Source organism: Rhinatrema bivittatum, chromosome 8, assembly GCF_901001135.1.
Source record: "Rhinatrema bivittatum chromosome 8, aRhiBiv1.1, whole genome shotgun sequence".
In the NCBI taxonomy this organism is placed as follows: Eukaryota; Metazoa; Chordata; class Amphibia; order Gymnophiona; family Rhinatrematidae; genus Rhinatrema; species Rhinatrema bivittatum.
In genome coordinates this window covers 72,417,976-72,437,787 of record NC_042622.1, presented here as the reverse complement: position 1 = coordinate 72,437,787, position 19,812 = coordinate 72,417,976, and the positions used below count along the sequence as shown (strand labels likewise).

General features: G+C 46.3%; 1 protein-coding gene across 2 annotated transcripts in view; it reads left to right on the top strand.

The window, feature by feature from the left end:
• Nucleotides 1-19,812, top strand: part of LOC115096994 (arf-GAP with SH3 domain, ANK repeat and PH domain-containing protein 1-like) — a 248,059-nt gene that overhangs the window by 146,825 nt on the left and 81,422 nt on the right. For both annotated transcript variants that reach the window (XM_029612363.1, XM_029612364.1), the window contains 2 exons: nucleotides 10,183-10,231; nucleotides 16,437-16,600. In XM_029612363.1, coding sequence (XP_029468223.1) covers nucleotides 10,183-10,231; nucleotides 16,437-16,600 — 213 coding nt within the window. The remainder of the gene's footprint in view (nucleotides 1-10,182; nucleotides 10,232-16,436; nucleotides 16,601-19,812) is intronic.

Below are 19,812 nucleotides of genomic sequence, written 5' to 3'. Positions count from 1 at the left end.
GAGTGCAAGTGAGAGCTATCAAAACCAAGCAACAAGCTCTGGGATTGATGCTGCAACATCAGTCTAGTCCTTAGTCTCTGTCCACTGACAACGATGATGATATTGTAGGGGTTTATCCTCCTTAGAAGCCTAGACAGGAGGAGACCTCTTTGATGCCAAGCACATTGATAATGTCTCCCATACTTTCAAATCCACCTATCTCATTCCCTGTTCATACAAGACTTGTTCCCATTTATAACAGAAAATATACTGTTCAGCGCAACTGCTCTGGAACCTTTACCTGGAGCTGAATATGAAAAGGATTTAGACAAAATATAAGGGATAGGGGGTGTGTGAGCCCTTAGTGCTGCTGTGTAATTGACACAGCTTGGAAGGTGAGCCTGTGAGGCCTACACTGGCAGCTGACGAACATGCCCTGTAGCAAGATAGTCTGGGGCTTCACCTTTACCAACTGCCTCCTCCGCAAGTTGGCCCTTGGATTCTGGTGGCCGGCAGGACTTAGGCAGGTCCCCAGGGCAGAGGTGGTAGTTAGAGTCCAGAGACAGAGTAGACAGCAGGTTTACAGAAGTCAGAGGAGAGCTGAGGTCGGGGCAGGCAGCAAGCAAGAATAGTCAGCTGTAGGCAAAGAGTCAGGTCCAGGCAACAGGCAATCGTGGTTGGGTCCAGGCAGGAGGTTGAGATCCAGGTGGCAGACAGTCTTGGTCAGGTCAGGGAAGAAGTCAAGATCCGGAGTAACAAGCCAAGGGTGGACATGGACACACAGGAGACCTTGAAGGAGAGAACAAGGAAGACAGACTGGATGGACTGGGCTAGAGGACAAGGCGAGGCTGGACGAAGCTGGTCTGGAGGGCAAGACAAGCCTAGATGAGGCTGCACTGGAAGGCAAGGCAAGGCTGAACAAAGCTAGTTTGGAAGTCAAGACAAGACTGTATGAGTTTGGACTGCAAGGCAAGGCTGGATGCAGAAGAAGCAACATACACTGCACATGATGCAGGAGACCAGTTGCTGAGGCGAAGAGGAGACGTTCCGGGAACCCTTAAGTAGGGCGAGCAATGGTGATGTCATCCAAGGGTGCCACAGCCTTTTCCCATTGCGGGCCCTTTAAATGCAGTGAGGTTGGGTGCGCATGTGCCTAGGGAGGAGCAGCAGAGGCAGCGGTCCCGGTGGCATCCTGCCGGCGCACAAGCTCTGGTGGTTCCCACTGATGGGGGAGGCCCGGCTGTGTGCAGCATTGGGGGGATGAGTCCAGTGGCTTGGGGGCCCTTTCCACGACCCACAGAATCTTAACACAAAATGGTACATGACCTACGACTTGGCATTTAGTTATGCTTCAGACAGATTTGATGTTGAGTGCACCAATATTTTCCTCTTCGCTGCTGATTACTTTGGCACATATGGAATCTCCACTATAATCTCTTCATTTAAGGGGTCAACAGCAATCTTCAGCGCCTGCAGTTCAGCTTCATTCTCATTGTGCTGGATATTACTCTTAGAAATCATTCAGCTTCTGAAAGAGATTTAAGTTGTGTGCAAAAGTTTAAGCATCCTGTCATGGTATGTGAGCTTTTGTGCTGTGGTGAGATTGACTCTGCCCAACTGGTGACTCAGCTGAGTCTTCACTGACAGCAGGGGTATTCTTGGGGACCAGAACTGAGCTTCAACTATGCCAGCCTATTCTCCCGCAGGTTGAGGCTTTAGGTTCTGAGGCTGGCAGGACTTAGGCAAGGGTTCTCTGGAAAGTGGGCAGTCACAGTTAGGCAGTGGTCAGGGCAGGTGGCAGACAAGGAGCAAGAAAGTCCAGGCAATTGTAAAGGCATAGGTGAGCAATCCAAGGAGAGAGCTGGGAAAGGTGACGAGAAGACAGGTGCTGCCAAGAAAGCCAGGGCAGAGGCAAGGTGAGTTGGAATGAGGCAAGGTAGGCTGGAATGAGCAACATGCACTGCAAGGCAGGAGGACCTGTTGCTGAGGCGCCAGCTGGGATGCAGCTGGGGCTTATATACCCAGCCGCTGATGATGTCATCTCCTGGCGCCGCAGCCAGGTTCCTGCTGTGAAGCCTTTAAGACAGGGAAGAGTGCACATGTGCCTAAAGAATCCAGCATGGCGGTGGGGCGTTCCGGGGTGAGTGAGGCCAGCCATGGCACCGCAACGCATATGGCCAAATGTTGCACATCCCTGGTCCAAAATTCATGTTTCAATGAATCTCTACATGAAAAGAAGCCTACGCAACTTCAGCATGGTAAAACATTAAACACTATAACCTGAAAAGAAGATTTATCAATATACTTAAACCTACTACTCAGCTGTGTGTTAAATTTTCATATGGCACATCATATTAATGCCCTTAGTTATTCATGCAAAAGGTATTATTATCATGTTAGTGCAAAATTTTAATCATAGGTCCATAATGTTCATAACATTTTTATTTTTTTTGAACTGCATTTAAAAATCCCAAATAGCAGCGGTGCTAATCTTTAAACTTCAGGCTTGAATGCTGAAGTCAGGATGATCTAAATCCCAGTTCCACAAGAAACACACTGCACGTCCTATCCAACACAATATGGATTATGATTAAAGTTTTACACTAAAATATTAATAATACCTTTTGAAATGGTAATTATTTGCCTGAATGTGATTACTTTCATATAAATTACTTTATATGGAAATTTAACACATAGATGAGTAGAATATTGGTAAATGTTCTTTTCAGGTTATAGTTGATATATTACATTTATCTGCAAAAGACTCTGGGTACTGCACAAAGTTAAAGTTATCCATCTAAATGGCTACCCGGCTATATTCAAAGCCGTATGCGACTAAATTCTAGCCACATAATGACTAGAATTTAGCCACATAAATTGGGAGCATTCCAGGGGCGGGCAAGAGGTGTTTCCGGACAGAGCAGAGTTAGCCACATAAGTTATGCAGCTAATTCCAATATTCAGAGTTAGCTGCTTAACTTATGCGGCTAACTCTGGTCATGCCGTAGGGCTGTCCTAAAGTTGGCTGGATATACTTATCCAGCTAACTTTAAGATAGCTGGGGATATTCAGTGGTGCGGCCACGCTGCTGAATATCCCCGTTAACTTAGCCAGATAGCTATATATATATATGTTTAAAGCAAATTACTACTAATTTGTGGATTTTAAGTGAAAATAGTAAAAAGGTGAATTTTATTGATTTATTGCTACTTTAAAAAAAAAGTTGTTAATAAGGCCCAAAACATTGATTGACTCATTAGTCCTTCAGTTAGTCAGGTGAAGAAAATTAACAAATACTCTGACTCTGATTGTTCTGTCTTTCAACAACCATGGGCTCCTCTAAGCAGGTGTCTGAGCATTTGAAAATGAAGATAATTCACTCTTACAAAGCATGGGAAGACTATAAAAAGCTCTCTAATTGCTTCCAGCTAGCAATTTCAACTTTTACAAACATCGGGGAAGATATTCAATGGCCAGCCAACTAAATAACTAAGTAGGTCCCACCCCAGAATGTCCCAGACTACCCCTTTTATACATGCATATATGTGCAAGCAAAAGTGAAAATAAGCGAGTATTTTTTACTTTCATAAAATACGGAATACACAAGTAGATGGGGTAATATTTGATTTCTTAAATATACCTGATAATGCCTTTCATGATCTTCTGGCTTCAAGTGGAGAAGGTTTGCCTTCTAGTGGCAGCTGAGATTCAATGCCAAGAAGTGCAGAGTTATGTATATGGGGAGTGGAAATCCGAATGAACTGTATTCGATGGGGGGAGAAAGGCTGATGTGCACGGAGCAGGAGAGAGACCTTGGGGTGATAGTGTCTAACGATCTGAAGTCGGCAAAACAATGTGACAAGGCGATAGCTAAAGCCAGAAGAATGCTGGGCTGCATAGAGAGAGGAATATCGAGTAAGAAAAGGGAAGTGATTATCCCTTGTTCAGGTCCTTGGTGAGGCCTCACCTGGAGTACTGTTTCAGTTCTGGAGACCAATTCTCCAAAGAGACAGAGACAAGATGGAGGCGGTCCAGAGAAGGGCGACCAAAAAGGTGGAGGGTCTTCATCAAATGACTTATGAGGAGAGATTGAAGAATCTAAATATGTACACCCTGAAGGAAAGGAGGAGCGGAAGTGATATGATACAGACTTTCAGATACTTGAAAGGTTTTAATGATCCAAAGACAACGACAAACCTTTTCCGTCGGAAAAAAATCAACAGAACCAGGGGTCACAATTTGAAGCTCCAGGGAAGGAGACTCAGAACCAATGTCAGGAAGTATTTCTTCACGGAGAGGGTGGTGGATGCCTAGAATGCCCTTCTGGAGGAAGTGGTGAAGACCAGAACTGTGAAGGGCTTCAAAGGGGCGTGGGATAAACACTGTGGATCCATAAAGTCTAGAGGATGTGAATGAAGAGTGGGTGGCTCGCAGGAATGACGGCTACTACCTGGAGATAATACCCTTATTCAATAAACATACACATGGTTAATGCGACTCCAACATTGCTCTAAGCTTCAACGGCAAGAGGAAATGTGGAAAAAAGGATTTGCATTCACAAAAAAGCGGGGAGTAGCTTGCTTGTTACGGCGGTTACTACCTCAAACCAAATAAGCCTGATACTTCACTTTCAATGCATATCCAGCATAGCTCTCTGCTTCAACGGCAGGGGAGAAAGACCGATACTTCACACATATCCAGCATAGCTCTCTGCTTCAACGGCAGGGGAGGAAGACCGATACTTCACGCATATCCAGCATAGCTCTCTGCTTCAATGGCAGGGGAGAAAGTCTGCTACTTCACTTTCAATGTATATCCAGCATAACTCTCTGCTTCAACGGCAGGGGGAATGAAGAAAAGTGGATCTATATACAGACAACAGCCAACAAGGACTGAATTACATAGTCTGGGTAAACAAATAAGCATGGTGTAGCTTGCTTATTGCAGCGGTTACTACCCCTAACTAATAAACAGCTCGATACAGTAACATTCATTTGAAGATTTCTCGTCTGTAACGAGCTCGCTGCGCACAATTCGGACGCGTAAGGCAAACCAGCGATACAGTCTCCAGTTTCGCGCGTCCGTAGCGCTTCTTAAAACAGACGCGTAACCCTTCCCCACCCGGCATGTAAATGAACGAATTAGCTGTATAATGAAGGAATTAGCTATTCCCCTCCGATACCGTAACGCGCGCTCAGGTTATCTCATTAGTAACGCACTGTTTTGCCGCGGCCGTAACGTCTTAGTTTACCGCCTCCCCCTAGTAGGAGTTAGGACTGTGAGTCTAGTAACAAATCCATCGACACCGCTTAAGACACTCAAAAACAATAAAACACAATAAAAAAAAAAAGCGATACAGAGATGATCGAGAAAATGTAATGATGTGGGACACATAAAACCTGTCAGAAAAAAAAATAAAAAATTTTAAATACCTGTCGGAGGGCCGCGTGGGTCCAGGCGCGTGGGTCCAGGCGCCTGGACCCACTGGCGGTGGGGGCTGCCTCTCGGCAGCCCCCATCGGCAGTGAATGAATGCGCGCCTGTGCGGACCCGGCCTAGATTTAACACGCGACCACCTGCCGCCCACCGACCGTCTCGAACTAACGCGTGTCCCGCCGCTGCCGCTGCCGCCTGGAACAGGCGCCCACCCGCCCGCGGCCTAGATTTAACACGCGACCACCCGGCTCCCGCCGCCGCCTGGACCCACGCGGCCCTCCGACAGGTATTTAAAAAATTTTTTTTTTTGAACACTCAGGTTTTTACATATTTTGGTATTTTTTTTTTCACTTCATGGTGCCTGTCATTTCAAATGTCATTTGAAATGACATTTGAAATGACAGGTACCAGCGCACCCTGGTTACTGTATAGGCGCTGTATTAAGCGCCTATACAGTAAAATGGGTTACGCGGGCATAACCCTTCCCTACCGCTTTAAAGCCGCGGCATGCATTTGCATGTGATTAGAGGAGAGTATCGGGGAGTTAGTGAAGAGAACTGTGCGTGCGGGGAGGAAGGGTGTGCCTGACACTGCCGCACTGTTATTACCGCGGCCTTACAGGATCGACCCGTAAGCTAGATATTTCACTTAGATGCAGTTCCAACACTGCATTAGATGCAGTTCCACCCCCACATTGGGGGTGGAAGGGAAATAGAACCAAAAGGTTACTAAGAGCCAAGAGAAACAGATAAGTATGAGGAAAAAGAAAAAGTGAAACTTGCTGGGCGAAACTTGCTGGGCAGACTGGATGGGCCGTTTGGTCTTCTGCTGTCATTTCTAGGTTTCTGTGTTTCTATCAGAAAAGGCCCTAGAACATTTTTCCTGCTCCAACACAAAAACAGTTTGAATACCTTCTAGATTTCTCAGAGTCAGGTCTCAAGACTGTCAATCCCCAAGATTCACTAAGCCACGATGTTTTCTCGCAGGTGGGGGGTCCCACAATCACGAGAAGGTGTTGTTACGATAGTGCGGTCCCCTTTCCTGAAAAAGCATTGTGGATGTATGCCGCATTCTTTTGTGTCGCGGCCAAACACTGCGGCCCAAAAGAACGCAGCGAGCAGCCCTTTAATGTGATGGCAGCCTCGACCTCACAGGACTGTCATCACCTTAAAAAGTCGCTGCCCCCCCCCCCCCCCCCCCCCCAAAAAAAAATCGATGCAAATGGGGAGATTGAGCGAGGATCGGTACTAACTCACATCTCAACCCAGGGCTGCTAGTCGAAGTGGCACCAACACCCCCAAAATATGAAAAAGTAAAAAAAATGCATGGCAACAGCCCCGGCCTCTCCTTCCCCCTTCCCCAAAGCACGCAAGTAAAATGTGGACCCAACCCCTGATATCAATACTGTCACCCTACAAGTCAAAACCTCAGGCCTCCCACCCCCCGACCCCCACCCCCCAAGTCAAACCTTTCCGAAGTCCAACATCAAAACCCCACCTCCCCAAAAACGTTGCTGAACCCACCACCCCCAACCCCCTTTCAGACCCCCCCCTCCTCCCCCAGAACCTTTAAAGCAATCCCGCATAGGGGCTGGGTGCATCCTTTCATCCAGCCTGGTCGGCACCTTTTCCAAAATGGCATCAATCTGACCTTGCCCCAATCATGTGACTGGGTAATTTCCAGGGATCGGATGTAGGCCACGTGGCCGAGGTATGATCCCCGGGCCTTACCCCAGTAACATGACCGGGACAAGATCAGGTTGGCACCATTTTGGAAAAAGGCATCGACCAGGCCAAATGCAAGGATGCACCTGGACCCTTCGCGGTATCCCTTTCAAGGTTCTGGGGGGGGGGTTTCTGGAGGGGGGTAGGAGAGGGTGTGGGGAGGTGGTGGGTGGGGGCCCAGTACCCTTTTTGGGGGGGTTAGGGAGCTTGATCTATTGACTTGGAGGGGTCAGGAGGTGGGGGTCAGGAGGTGTCAGGAGGTAGGGGGCGTCAGTTTGTGACCTGGGGGTGGGGGTATTGATATTGCGGGCCAGGGCTACATTTTACATGTATGCTTAGGAGGGCCATCGCTGTGCAGTCCTTTTTTTCTTTACGTTTTCATATTTTGAGTGTGTCGGGGCTGAACATCCTCTCAACTCCCCATTTGCAGCGATTTTTGTTTTTTCCTCCTGCCACTTTAAATGTGCATCGGGAGCCTCGGGACCTATATTAGTGTCCCAGGCCTCCAGCCACACATCTAATGCATTTCAAATGGGCAATTAAATATTTACATAAAATTGACTAGTAATGACCTTCTTTGCCTGCATTTGCATTATTCATGCATGCAAATCACATGCAAAGAAGGTCATTGTAATAGGGAAGGGTATCTGGGCGGAGAGATGCAAAATACTGCATACGCGTTAGAGCATTAACGCGGCTTAATGCATCACCCAGTATATTAGGTTTCACCTCAGTGCAGTTGTCACTTATCACTATCATGAAAAAGGTAAATCCATCTCTGTACAGCCTTTAGTTGTCAGGTTCATGTGGCACTTGCTTCTACTAAACCTTTCCATCAAGGCTCCTGCCGTGTCTTGGGAGCTCACTGTGGTACTGACTCAAGTGATGAACGCTTCCTTCGAGCTATTGGACTCCTGTGTGCCAAAGTACCTGACCTGAATTTTTATATTTTTGGTGGCCCTAGTAATTTGTCCACCTTATACCAAGTTTTCAGTTATGGTGCATATGCAGAACCACCTTATAAGTTCATGCCTAAGGTAGTGTCAGGCTTTCATCTTAAGCAGTCAGAAATCCTTCCAACATTCTTTCCAAGCCACATGTCAACAATGGTGATCAAGCCATACACAGTTTAGATTGCAAAAGAGCCTTAGCCTTCTATCTATAGTGAACTAAAGGCCTTTGAAAGTTCACACAGACCCAAATAGACCTGGGATTGCTGTAGCTAATTTACAGGCCAATACAGTAAAGTGCGGCCGCGGTTACCCTGCTCCTAACCCGCTTTCTACTCACAATTTGGCCGCGTTAGTCCAACCTGCGATTCACTATCCCTTTTAACCCATCCTTACCACCTCATTAAATCAACGTGTAACCCTTTCCGCCCGTGGCATGTATATGAGATGTAAACGATCGGATTAGCTATTCCCTCCCATAAAGTAACGCGCGCCCCGATTATCGCTTTTTAAACCTGCAGTTTTGCCGCGCGTTTAACCTGCTAATTTATCACCTACCCCTACCCCTGCGTTAGTGTGGATCGTCAGGCAAGCCGAGATGAAATTTCACGGGCCACGGAGCAGCCCCAGCCAGCCCCGCTTCACTGCCTGACCCCCTAACTCCCCGGGACAAGACCGAAGTGAATCGGGCAAACTTTCCGCCAGCCCCCGCTCACCTGCCCTGGCCGCGTCCATCTCCCGCGCTGACAGCTCCGGAGCAGCCCCAGTCCTCTCTCCCCTCCTCCCGGGGACAGCTGGCGGCGAGAGCGGGCGCTCCCCATGGCTCCCTATTCTCTAAAAGGTAATGAGTGCACACCGTGACCTCAGACGTCGCACGCCGTGACCTGAGGGCCCGGCTGCATGTCCTTAATGTTCTTAATGCATGCATGGCGCCCGCAAGGGGGGCGCCATGCAATAAACAAATTAGGGGGCATACTAGCAAGGAGGTGCTAAGGTTGCTTGTGCGACCTTAGCGCCTTCTTGCTAATGCGACCCCGCTGCGGCTGCCGGTTACGAAAACCAACACCGAGTTTATCGACGTCCATTTTCATTACTGGCAGACGGCCGGTTATGAAAACCGATGCTGAGTTTACCAGCGTCGGTCTTCATAACTCGGCGATCTGCTGAGGTTTTTTTTTTTTTTTTAACTTAAGAAAAGAAGTACAGAAAAGCAGTTTTTTCTGCTTTTCTGTTCTTCATTTACATGTGCTCAGCTATTAATGCCTGCTGCAGGCAGGCGTTAATATCTGAGAGCTAAATGTGCTTTTGAGACGCACACTTTTTTTTTTGCATTTGGAGTGAATGAGTAATAGCCTCATTCACATGCATGTGATGAGCACTATCGCATTCACTCCACGTCGGACGCGGGTTAAATAGGTGCTAATCCCCCTATTGCATTAGGGGTGGATTAGCGCCTATTTAACCGGCATCCGAGTGCGGGTTATACGGTGCGCTCGGCTGGAAGGATTAAATGCATTCCAACATGTGCCCAGCTTTGGCTGTTGCTTCTGCTCAACTTTCAATATTAATTCAAAATTTGTTATCAATTAATTTTCCAAAATATTTTTCTTAGTTAGTATTGGCCCACGAAAGCATATTGCACTTGCATACTCTTGTACAGCAATTGCATTACTCTACATTAAATCTCATCTGCTGTGTCTTCATTTTCTACCTTATCAATGTCCTGAACAACCAGTAGATAAAGTTAAAGATTGGCCTCATTTAGCAACTTGACCTCTGCCTGCTCTTCTGCATCCCCTGTGCTGTTTCTATGTTGTATGCCTGAATTTGGGGCTGACAGTCATACAGCAGCTCAGATTTGTCAGTCCCAGGGGAAATTTCTCTCTTTATGGCATTTCTTGGATTCATGCCACTCACAAAAAGGACACAGTCTTGTACGTGATCATACTGTTGTAACTTTTTGTTATCTTTTTAGATTTCTCGAAGTTTGGGGTTGTTTAGGAATCTTCTGGCAATGCTTTGTGCTAGTAATGTTTGCAATTAGAAGGCTTTTCTTCATTTAGATGTAACTGAACCTGTTTTTCTGTGATCCAGATAATCGCACGTACCACTTCCAGGCAGAGGATGAGCAAGAATGCACTGCGTAAGTAAAGAGCAAGAAGCTTCCTGCAAAAAGAGAACCAGCCCTACTGAGTACAGAGAACCCAGTGACTCCTCCTCCTTCAGTTCCTAGCATTGCACCTCTTGACACTCCCTGCATTGTCTCCTGTTTGGTTCATTAGAACATAAGAAATGCCATGCTGGATCAGACCAAGGTCCAGAGAGGTCAGCATCCTGTCTCCAATAATGGCCAATCCAGGTCGCAAGCACCTGGCAGATTCCATAAAGTAGATCTAGTTCCTGTTACTCACGCCCAAGGATAGTAATAGCTTTCTTTAAATCTACCTGGCTAATAATGTGTTATGGACCTTTCCTCCAGGAACCTATCCAAACCCCATTATGCTCATCACCTTGACCACGTCCTCTGGCAACAGATTGCACAGCTTGATTGTGAGCTGAGAGAAAAAAGCACTTTCTAGAATCTGGTTTGAATCTGTTGGTTGTTAGTTTCATGGAGTTTCCCCTTATTTTAGAATTATTTGAAAGGATAATTAAACATCCTTTATTTACCCATTCCACCCCCAATCATGATTTAATAAACTTCCATCATGTCCTCTCTCAGCCATCTCTTTTCCAAGCTGTAGATCCCTCGCCTGCGTAGTCTCTCATCATAGGAGATACGTTCCATCTCCTTTATCATTTTTGTCACCTTCCTCTGCATGTTTTCTAGCCTCCCGCTATGGCTTTCTTGAGATGGGTTGACCAGAACTGCACATAATACTCAAGGTGCAATCACACCATGGCTCGATACAGAAGCAATATGATATTTTCTGTTTTATTCTCCATTCTTTTTTCGATCATTCCTAAAATTCTATTTGTTTTTTGGGCCATCTCAGCACACTGAGCAGAGAATTTCAACATGTTGTCCACAAGGACTTAAAGGTCCTTTTTCCTGGGTAATAACACCCAACAGAACTCAGCATCGAATACCTGTAGTTGGGATTATTTTTCCCTATGTGATTCACTTTTCACTTTTTAACATTAAATTTCATCTGCCATTCAGTTGCCCAGTATTCTAGTCTCACAAGGTCCTTCTGCAGTTCCTCGCAATTCGCTGCCATTTTAACAGCTTTGAATCTTTTTGTGTCATCTGCAAATTTGATCACTTTATGTGTCTTTCCCTTTTCCAGTTCATTTATGAATATGTTAAATATCACTGGTCCTAGTACCAGTCCCTAGTACCAGACCTTTCTCCATTTGGGAAACGAACTATTTAGTCCTACCCTCTATTTCTGGCTGTTTAACCAGTTACCAATCCACAACAGAATGCTGCCTCTGTTATGATTCTGCACTTACCTCCGCAGCGCAGGAGCCGCTGACCTTCGCGGCAGGAGCCGTGGACTTCAATCTTCAGCACGGCATGGAGCCACGCCTATCAGGACCCTCTTGCAGCAGGGAGTGCCGCTGACGCCCTCTTCAGCCTGTAGGCCGCAGTCGCTGGGCTTTCCTGGCGGCTAGAGCCATCCTCGGTGCCTCCAGCAGCGGCAGGAGCCACTGCTGACATCGGGGCCTGTGCAGAGGCCCGGCTTTTCCCTGCACTGCTCCTGCAGCATGTCTGCTGGCCATGGTTCTGCATACTTCCTGTTTCCTGTCCTTAGGGCGTGGGCCGCACCTCCTTCATGGATTTAAAGAGCCAGCCTCCTGGCCCCACCTGGACTCCTCCAAGGGCGTCTCCTGATCGTCAGCCCTATATAAGGACCCAGTTTCCAGTCCTTAGTGGCCTTCGCAAGGAGTTAGTTCCTTTCCAGGACTTCTCGTCTTTGCTCCTGCTGGTATTTCCTGTTCTTCGTGGGATCCCTCATTGTTCTTCCTGTTCCTGGTCTCTTCTGGATTATCCCTTGTCTTCCTGATGTATCGTGATCTTCCTGATGTTACTTCCTGATGCCTCGTCTCAGCTTCTGCTTCCTGGACCCTTAGTTCCTCATCGCTACCTTCTCTGGCGTGTCATGTCGTGTCTCATCACCTCGTGGCATGGGCCCTCCTCTTTGTCTCGCAGCACTAGTCTCCGGAGGGTCATCTTCACTAGAGGCCAAGTCTCGTCTTGGTCCCATGTTTCATGCCTTAAGCCAAGTCTCGCCTTGGCCCCCTTCCCTTTGCTCGATGCCAAGTCTCTCTTGGTCCCTTATCCTGGAATTCATCTCAGCCCTCGGATGTTCTGGTGGCTGCACCGTCCATGCCTAAGACTGACTGAACCTGTGCCATTCCAGCGTGGTCCGCGACTAGCCATGGGCGGCTGTGTAGGATGCGCCTGGGTATAGGCTTCAACTGAATCTTCGCCATGTTCCAGCTTCGCACTCAAGCGTGGTCCGCGACCAGTCCACGGGCTGTGGGCTGTGTAGGGCACGCTGTGTCGCAGCCTCAAACCAGTACTTGTTCCTAACCTTGATACTGAGTCTTCATGCTCAAGCTTCTCATCTGAGTCTTCACATCTCAAGCCTCTCATCTTAGTCTTCACGTCCCAAGTCTCCTGTCTCAGTCTTCATGTTCCAGAGCCTTCGTCTGCCCTCGTCTTCTATCCGGCCTGCTGCCATTGCCATTCCCAGCGGTGGTCTGAAAGGGCTTGGAGTAGTTGGAGGACCACTCAGAGACCAACCAAGTGTGGTTGGTCTCACTGAGGTATGTAGGTCAGCAGGGGCCTGAGCTTGGTCTCGACCTAGACACGGATTTGTCTCACCAGCCTCGGTGTTTCCCCAGAGCTCCTCTCTGGGTTCACCGAGGCCCAAGGGCACAAATCTCCTACTCTCGTGCAGCAGCTGCTCATGGCATCTCTTGCTACATTTAGCCAAAGCTTGCATGCACATAACAGAAGGCAAGGCCTCCCAAGGCCCCCCTTCTGTAACAGATCCATAACAGATTGCAAAGGCCTCTGAGCTTCCCATGCTCAAGGTCTCCATTTCTATAACAGCCTCAAATCCCATGACTTTGTAATTTCCTGAGGAGTCTCTCATGGGGGACTTTGTCAAATGTCTTCTGAAAATCCATATACACTATATGAACTGGTTCATCTTTATCTACATGTTTATTTATATCTTCAAAAAATTCTAAAAGATTGGTAAGACAAGACTTCCCCTTGCTAAAACCATGTTAACTCTTTCCATTAAGCCATGTCTGTCTATATGGGCAGTGATTCTGTATTTAAGAATAGCTTCTACCTTTTTGCCAGGCACTGACATCTGGCTCACCAGGCTACAGTTTCCTGAATCACCCCTGGAGCCCTTTTTTAAAATTGGCTTCACATTGGCCACCTTCCAATCTTCAGGAATCATGTCTGTTCTAAATGATATAGTAGGTTACAAATTGCTGGTAACAGGTTAGCAGTTTCTTGTTTTAGTTCTTTTAGAACTTTGGAGTGGATGCCATTTGGTCCCAGAGATTTGTTACTCTTTAGTTTTGGTTTAGTCATTATTTGTCACAGCTTGCTCCCAGTCTTGGTCCTAATTATGGTCTAAACATTACTCCTAGTCATGGTCGTAGTGTCATTATTTGAGGCCTTATGTTGGCCCTACTCGTTGTCTGTGTCTTTTGTTTTGTCCTGTTTTTGTCTGGTCTTAGTTTTGTTGTATGTTTCTTGAATCTTATCTTGTTTAGTGGGTGCCTACCTAGACCCTGTCCTTGCAGCAGCCCAGCTCTGCTCTTGCAGGTGCCTTTTAGTTCCTGGTGTGAGCATTCCCCAAAGCTACCAGCACCTAAGGGCTTAACCCGAGAGGAAGGTGACCGGTACAGGCAGCAAACTCCAGTAGCCATTCCTGCTCCAACCTGTCTTGTTGATGTCCAGCCCATTCCTGCTTCTAGGAACACCTCCATGGACACCTCTTTTTGTGCACACAGAATTTATGCGTTCAGCAGGGAACATTTTTTAAAGTTTGGGTTTTTTGCACATAAGTTAAAAAGTTACAAACACAAAGGCTTTCAATATTGATGCCTAAGCTTTCAGATGAAAATCCTCATAAATTTAGGATCCTAAAACTTAAGGGGCCGATATTCAGCTGCATAGCAGCTAGTTAAGTTAGCCAAATATAGCTATCAGGCTAACTTAATGGGGATATTCAGCGGCGTGACCGCGCTGCTGAATATCCCCAGTTATCTTAAAGTTAGCCAGATAAGTATATCTGGCCAATTTTAGGACAGCCCTATGGCGTGATCAGAATTAGCCACATAAGTTAATTGGCTAATTCTGAATATCGGAGTTAGGCACATAAGTTATGTGGCTAACTCTGCCCTACCTGGAAATACCTCCCACTGCTCCAGGAACACCTTGACTTATGCGGCTGATTTCTATTCGCATAAGTCATTATCAGGCTAGAGTTTAGCCGCAGACTGCTTTGAATATAACCAGGTAGCCGAAAAGTTATCCATTTTAAATGGTGTTTGAATATCTTCCTCTAAATTCCTAATTTTAGTTCTGCTATTCATTTGCCTAGATTTAGGTTCCTACATCAGGTGTTTAGTGCTGAAAATCACTGCTAAGCACCTTAACTTTTTTTCTCCTACATTAACTCTGCCCCTGTAGACATCCACTTTATAAGACCCTAAATTAGAAGCCTAGTGAAACTCAGAGCCTAAATTTAGGGAATCAGGCCTACTAAATTTTCAAAAGGGCCAATTTAGGAACTTAACTCCCAAACTCTGTGTATAGAAACAAAGAAATATACATAAGACAGCAGATAAGGAGCATAAGGTACATCTAGCCTGCCAGAGCCCTTCCTGTGGCAGTACCATAGACCTTACCTTATACTTTTTTGTTAGTTGACCTTTATTTCCTGTAAATAAATAATGGACTAAATACGTTTCTTGGCTAGCTTTCAGGAGTTAACACTCCTTTCCTCAGGTATTTTCAACGAAGGATCTTCTGTGCTTATCCCATGGAGGGAAACTGGACAAGAATGTGAGAAAATATTTTTTCACTGAGGCAGTTATTGGACATCTAGGACAGACTTCCAGCAGAGGTTTTAAGAGCCAAAAAAGTGGCAGAATTCAAGGGTGCATAGAACAGATACAAAGGGACCTTAGTGGCAGGAGAGAAGGGAACACTACAGTTTGAGTATGACCTGGACAGCGTAATGGGTAGAGTGGGTATACCAAATAGTCCTTATCTGCCAGCTTTTCTGTGTTTCTGTGTTCTCAGGAGTTTTCCCAGATCACTTTAATGTGCTTTGAAGTATGATCACCGAATTTCTGCCTACAGGGAAATACCCAAATAATCAGGGTTAGTGAATGTGATCCAGAATCATAATTTTTGTACCTGTCTATTTACAATCAACTTAAGTTCCACTTTTTGTAGTCAAAGTATATCCTCTTATCTATTTTTTTGCATGCTTTCAAATATAAACACTTTGTTCTATCGACTCCTGTATTTATAGACAGTACGCCTCTTAGTCTCCTCTTCTCCAGAGTAAGCAGTCTGAAATAGCTTAGTGTTACCTTGTATCGGAAATAGCCCACTTCCCTCACTTAATTTATCTTCAATTTATTTGTTTCCAGCTTTGCTATATCCCTCTGAAGTTGAGGGCGACCATAACTGTTAATCCTACTCCATGTGTGTTCTTACCAGGACCTGATAGATTTGTAGAGTAACAGTAGCGTCCCTGCATGGATTACTAGCTTTATGTGACTGAGTATTACTGCAATTTGGCATTGTGGCAACATTTCATAGCAGATTATCCACAGCAGTGCCAGATTTAGATATAGGCAACGTAAGCGCGTGCCTTGGGTGCCAAATTTTGAAAGTGCCCAAAAACTGGGACTTCCAATGCTGTCCTCTGCTTTCCAGTAGGAGGGAAAGGAGAGAACCCCTTGCCTTACGTCCTCTGCCAGTGGGTGGCACCATCTTGAATTTGGCCTTGATCCATAGAGAAACTAAGATCTTGTTCAATGCTTTGCAGTTTAGATTGAGCACATTTGCTACCAATATCAATCTGCTTCACCCTATATTTGTCTGCGGGGAAAATTCATTTTCCTCCTTCCTTCCCATACTGCCTATTTGCATAGATAAATATGACAATTTAGATTGCAAACATCCTGACGTTATCTATGAAAGATAACTATACCATTAGTAATTGTATTTGCATGTGTTAAGTCAGCATTAAAACTAGGTATGGACAGCTTGCTGTCATACTCTCTAAAGAAAAAACAGTGTTATAAAACATCAATGGATGATGAATATATTTCTGATTTTGCTTTTGCTATAGGTGGATTTCTGTTCTGACCAATAGCAAGCAGGAGGCTCTGAACATGGCATTCCATGAGGCACGTCCAAGTGGCGAGAATAGTATTGAAGATTTAACTAAAGCCATCATCGAAGATATTAGACGAATGCCGGGAAACACTGTGTGCTGTGACTGTGGAGCACCAGGTAAGAGGTGGTACTGAAATCCATCAAGGTATGGATTCAAAATGAATAACCATTTGTGATAAATTGCCTCCATTAATAGATTCTGTGGTTATGCCCTCCAACACAGTTGAGTCACAACTGGATTCCTTCTCAAATGTTAGTAAAAGTGAAGTACAACAGATCTTTTCCAAAATTAATCCTGCTTTTTGTAAGCTTAATGTAATATCAGTCTATTTAAAATTGTAAAAGAGGATTGTTTTCACTTTTTGATACAATCTGGTGAGGATTTAACAGTGGCCAGGATTTTCAGGTGCTGTTAGATGTCACGGCCACATTTGATACAGTTAACAATAAAATCCTGATTTGTCACTTGAGAGAAATTGGACTCAGTAGTATATTATAGCCAAGACCCAACTCCAGTCTGGCAGCCCTGGTGCTGCCTTGGAGGAGGAAGGTCTCCTGATAAGAAAGCAACAACCTGGTGCAGCAGGAAATGATTCTATTGCAAGGACCTGCTCTGTGGGTGATGCATTGTCCTCTCGCACCAAGGAAGAGTCTCCCAGGGCTACTGCCCAGGAAGGAAGGGTTAGGTTGGCCATCATAGTTGGAGATATTCGATTATTAGGAATGAACATAGCTGGGTGGCTGGTGGGCGTGAGGATCGCCTGATAACATGCCTACCTGGTGAGAAGGTGGCAGACCTCACGCGTCACCTAGATAGGATTTTAGACAGTACTAGGGAGGAGCCGGCTGTTGTGGTACATGTGGGCACCAACGACATAGGAAAATGTGAGAGGGAGGTTCTGGAAGCCAAATTTAGGCTCTTAGGTAGAAAGCTAAAATCCAGAACCTCCAAGATAGCATTCTGTGAAATGCTTTCTGCTCCACATGCAGGTCTCCAGAGGCAGGCAAATTTCCAGAGTCTCAATGCATGGATGAGACGATGGTGCAAGGAAGATGGATTCAGTTTGGTAAGGATCTGGGGAACCTTTTGGGGAAGGGGGAGTCTTTTCCAAAGGAATGGGCTCCACCTTAACCAGGGAAGAACCAAACTGTTGGCGCTAACTTTTAAAAAGGAGATAGAACAACTTTTCAACTAAATCAAAGGGGAAAACCGGCAGTCGCTCAGCATGTGGTTTGGAGGGAGGTATCTTCAAAGGATACTAATGCAGCATTAGAGTTAGGGCATCCCAATAGAGAGGTTCCAATAATAAGAAAAGTAGTCCAAGTGCCTATAATTAAAGACTCACCTGAGCTAAAAGATTCCAAGTTTTCCCTATCAACTGAAAAGCAGAATGTTAATATAAACAAAAAACACACTTTGAAATGTTAGTATGCTAATGCCAGAAGTCTAAGAAGTAAGATGGGAGAGTTAAGAGTGTATAGCAGTGAATGATGACATAGACTTAATTGGCATCTGTAAGATAAGGTGGAAAGAGGATAACCAATGGGATAGTGCTATACCGGGGTACAAATTATATCACAATGACAGAGAGGAGCGTCTTGGTGGCGGGATGGCACTTTATGTCTGGGATGGCATAGAGTCCAACAGGATAAAGATCCTGCAAGAGACTAAATGAACAATCGAATCTTTATGGATAGAAAGATTCCTTTATGGGGAAGAGTATAGCGATAGGAGTATACTACCTTTCACCTGGCCAAAATGATGAGACAGGCAGTGAAATGCTAAGAGAAATTAGGGAAGCTAACCAAATTGGTAGTGCAGTAATAATGGGAGATTTCAATTACCCCAAATATTGACTGCTACAATTGTGGTCAGATGTTCCCAAGGGCACAGCAGTACTGCACCTGGAAGATGGAGGTCCTGAGGAAGGCACCAAAACCCAAAGCCCCAGAGCAAAACTGAGCAGTGGAGCTGCTTCTCTTCCAAGAGCGAGGCATTATTGGACTCTCAGTGCAAGAAGTTGAGGCAGGATCCTTCCCCCTCCTGTTCCAGGAAGCACAGGAAGGCTCCCCCCGCAAATTGCGCAAGTTTCCGGATCCATTACACATAATTTGCATTGTTGCAGGAAGCCCCGAAACTCAACCCTATTCTCACCAAATTTTTCCAGAAGGGGCAATCAGATATGGCAGGCCGGTTGGGGTTGCTGGACTTTACTGACACAGTGGTCCTGAAGGAGCTCCACCTTCAATTGAACGGCATGAAACTGAGCCTGCAATCCTTGCATTGCCTCCATAAGATCCTTTATGCAAGCGTGAGGCTGCGCCATTTATCCTGACCACTGTTTTGAGTTGGTTCAAGCTGTTACGGTCCACTCTTCTAAGGAAGGGAGGAAGAAACAATGGCTACCAGGGAGCATACCTTGAGAGACTGGGTGATCTTGAGCTGCTGTCTTTGCCTAAGGCAGCTGCTATTCCCTGTGGGTTGTGGGTAAAGCCCTTGGGTACAGGTTTGCCATCAAGAATTCTAGTTGGGAGTAGGAACTGGTAAGAGCTAAAGACCAGGACCGGAGGATGAACCAGAAACCAGAAATGTAACCAGGGACCAGAAATATAGCAGGAAACAGGATACATAGGATCAACGCCAAGAAACAGAAAATAAACTGATAGAGCTTCTGTGAGGCAGCACCAAGTGAGCTGTTGTACCAGCAAAGGTGTAGCAGGCTGGAGCTCCTTAAATTCAACTGTCTATTTGGGGCACACCTACTGCTGGTCCAATAGGGAATTTCTGGAGACAGATCTCCCTAACTTTATTTCACTTGATGTTCACTAGAGAATTCTTGCTTATTCAGAGTCCCTGTGGCTCCAGTGCAAGATCCTGTGGGTATTTCCCTATCTCCAAAGGGGCAGATTTTCAAAGGCTACGCGCGTAACATACGTGTGTAACCTGAGAAAATCTGCCCCTGCGCGCTGCCGAGCCTATTTTGCATAGGCTCGGCAGCGCGCGCAAGCCCCAGGACGCTCGTATGTCCCGGGGCTTCGAAAATGGGGTGATCCGGGGACAGGGCCGGGGGCATGACGGTGGGGCGGGGGCGGTCCTGGGGCAGGGCCGAGTGCTCCTGCACAGCGGCGTGTGCCAGGGCATGGCGCGCCGGCAACTGGCCGACACGCGCAAGTTACGCCTGCCTCAGGCAGGCGTAACTAATGCAACAAAGGTAGGGGGGTTTAGGTAGGGCTGGGGGGTGAGTTAGATAGGGGAAGGGAGGGGGAGGTCGGGGGGAGCGGAAGGAAAGTTCCCTCTGAGGAACAGCCTCGGAGGGAACGGGGAAAGC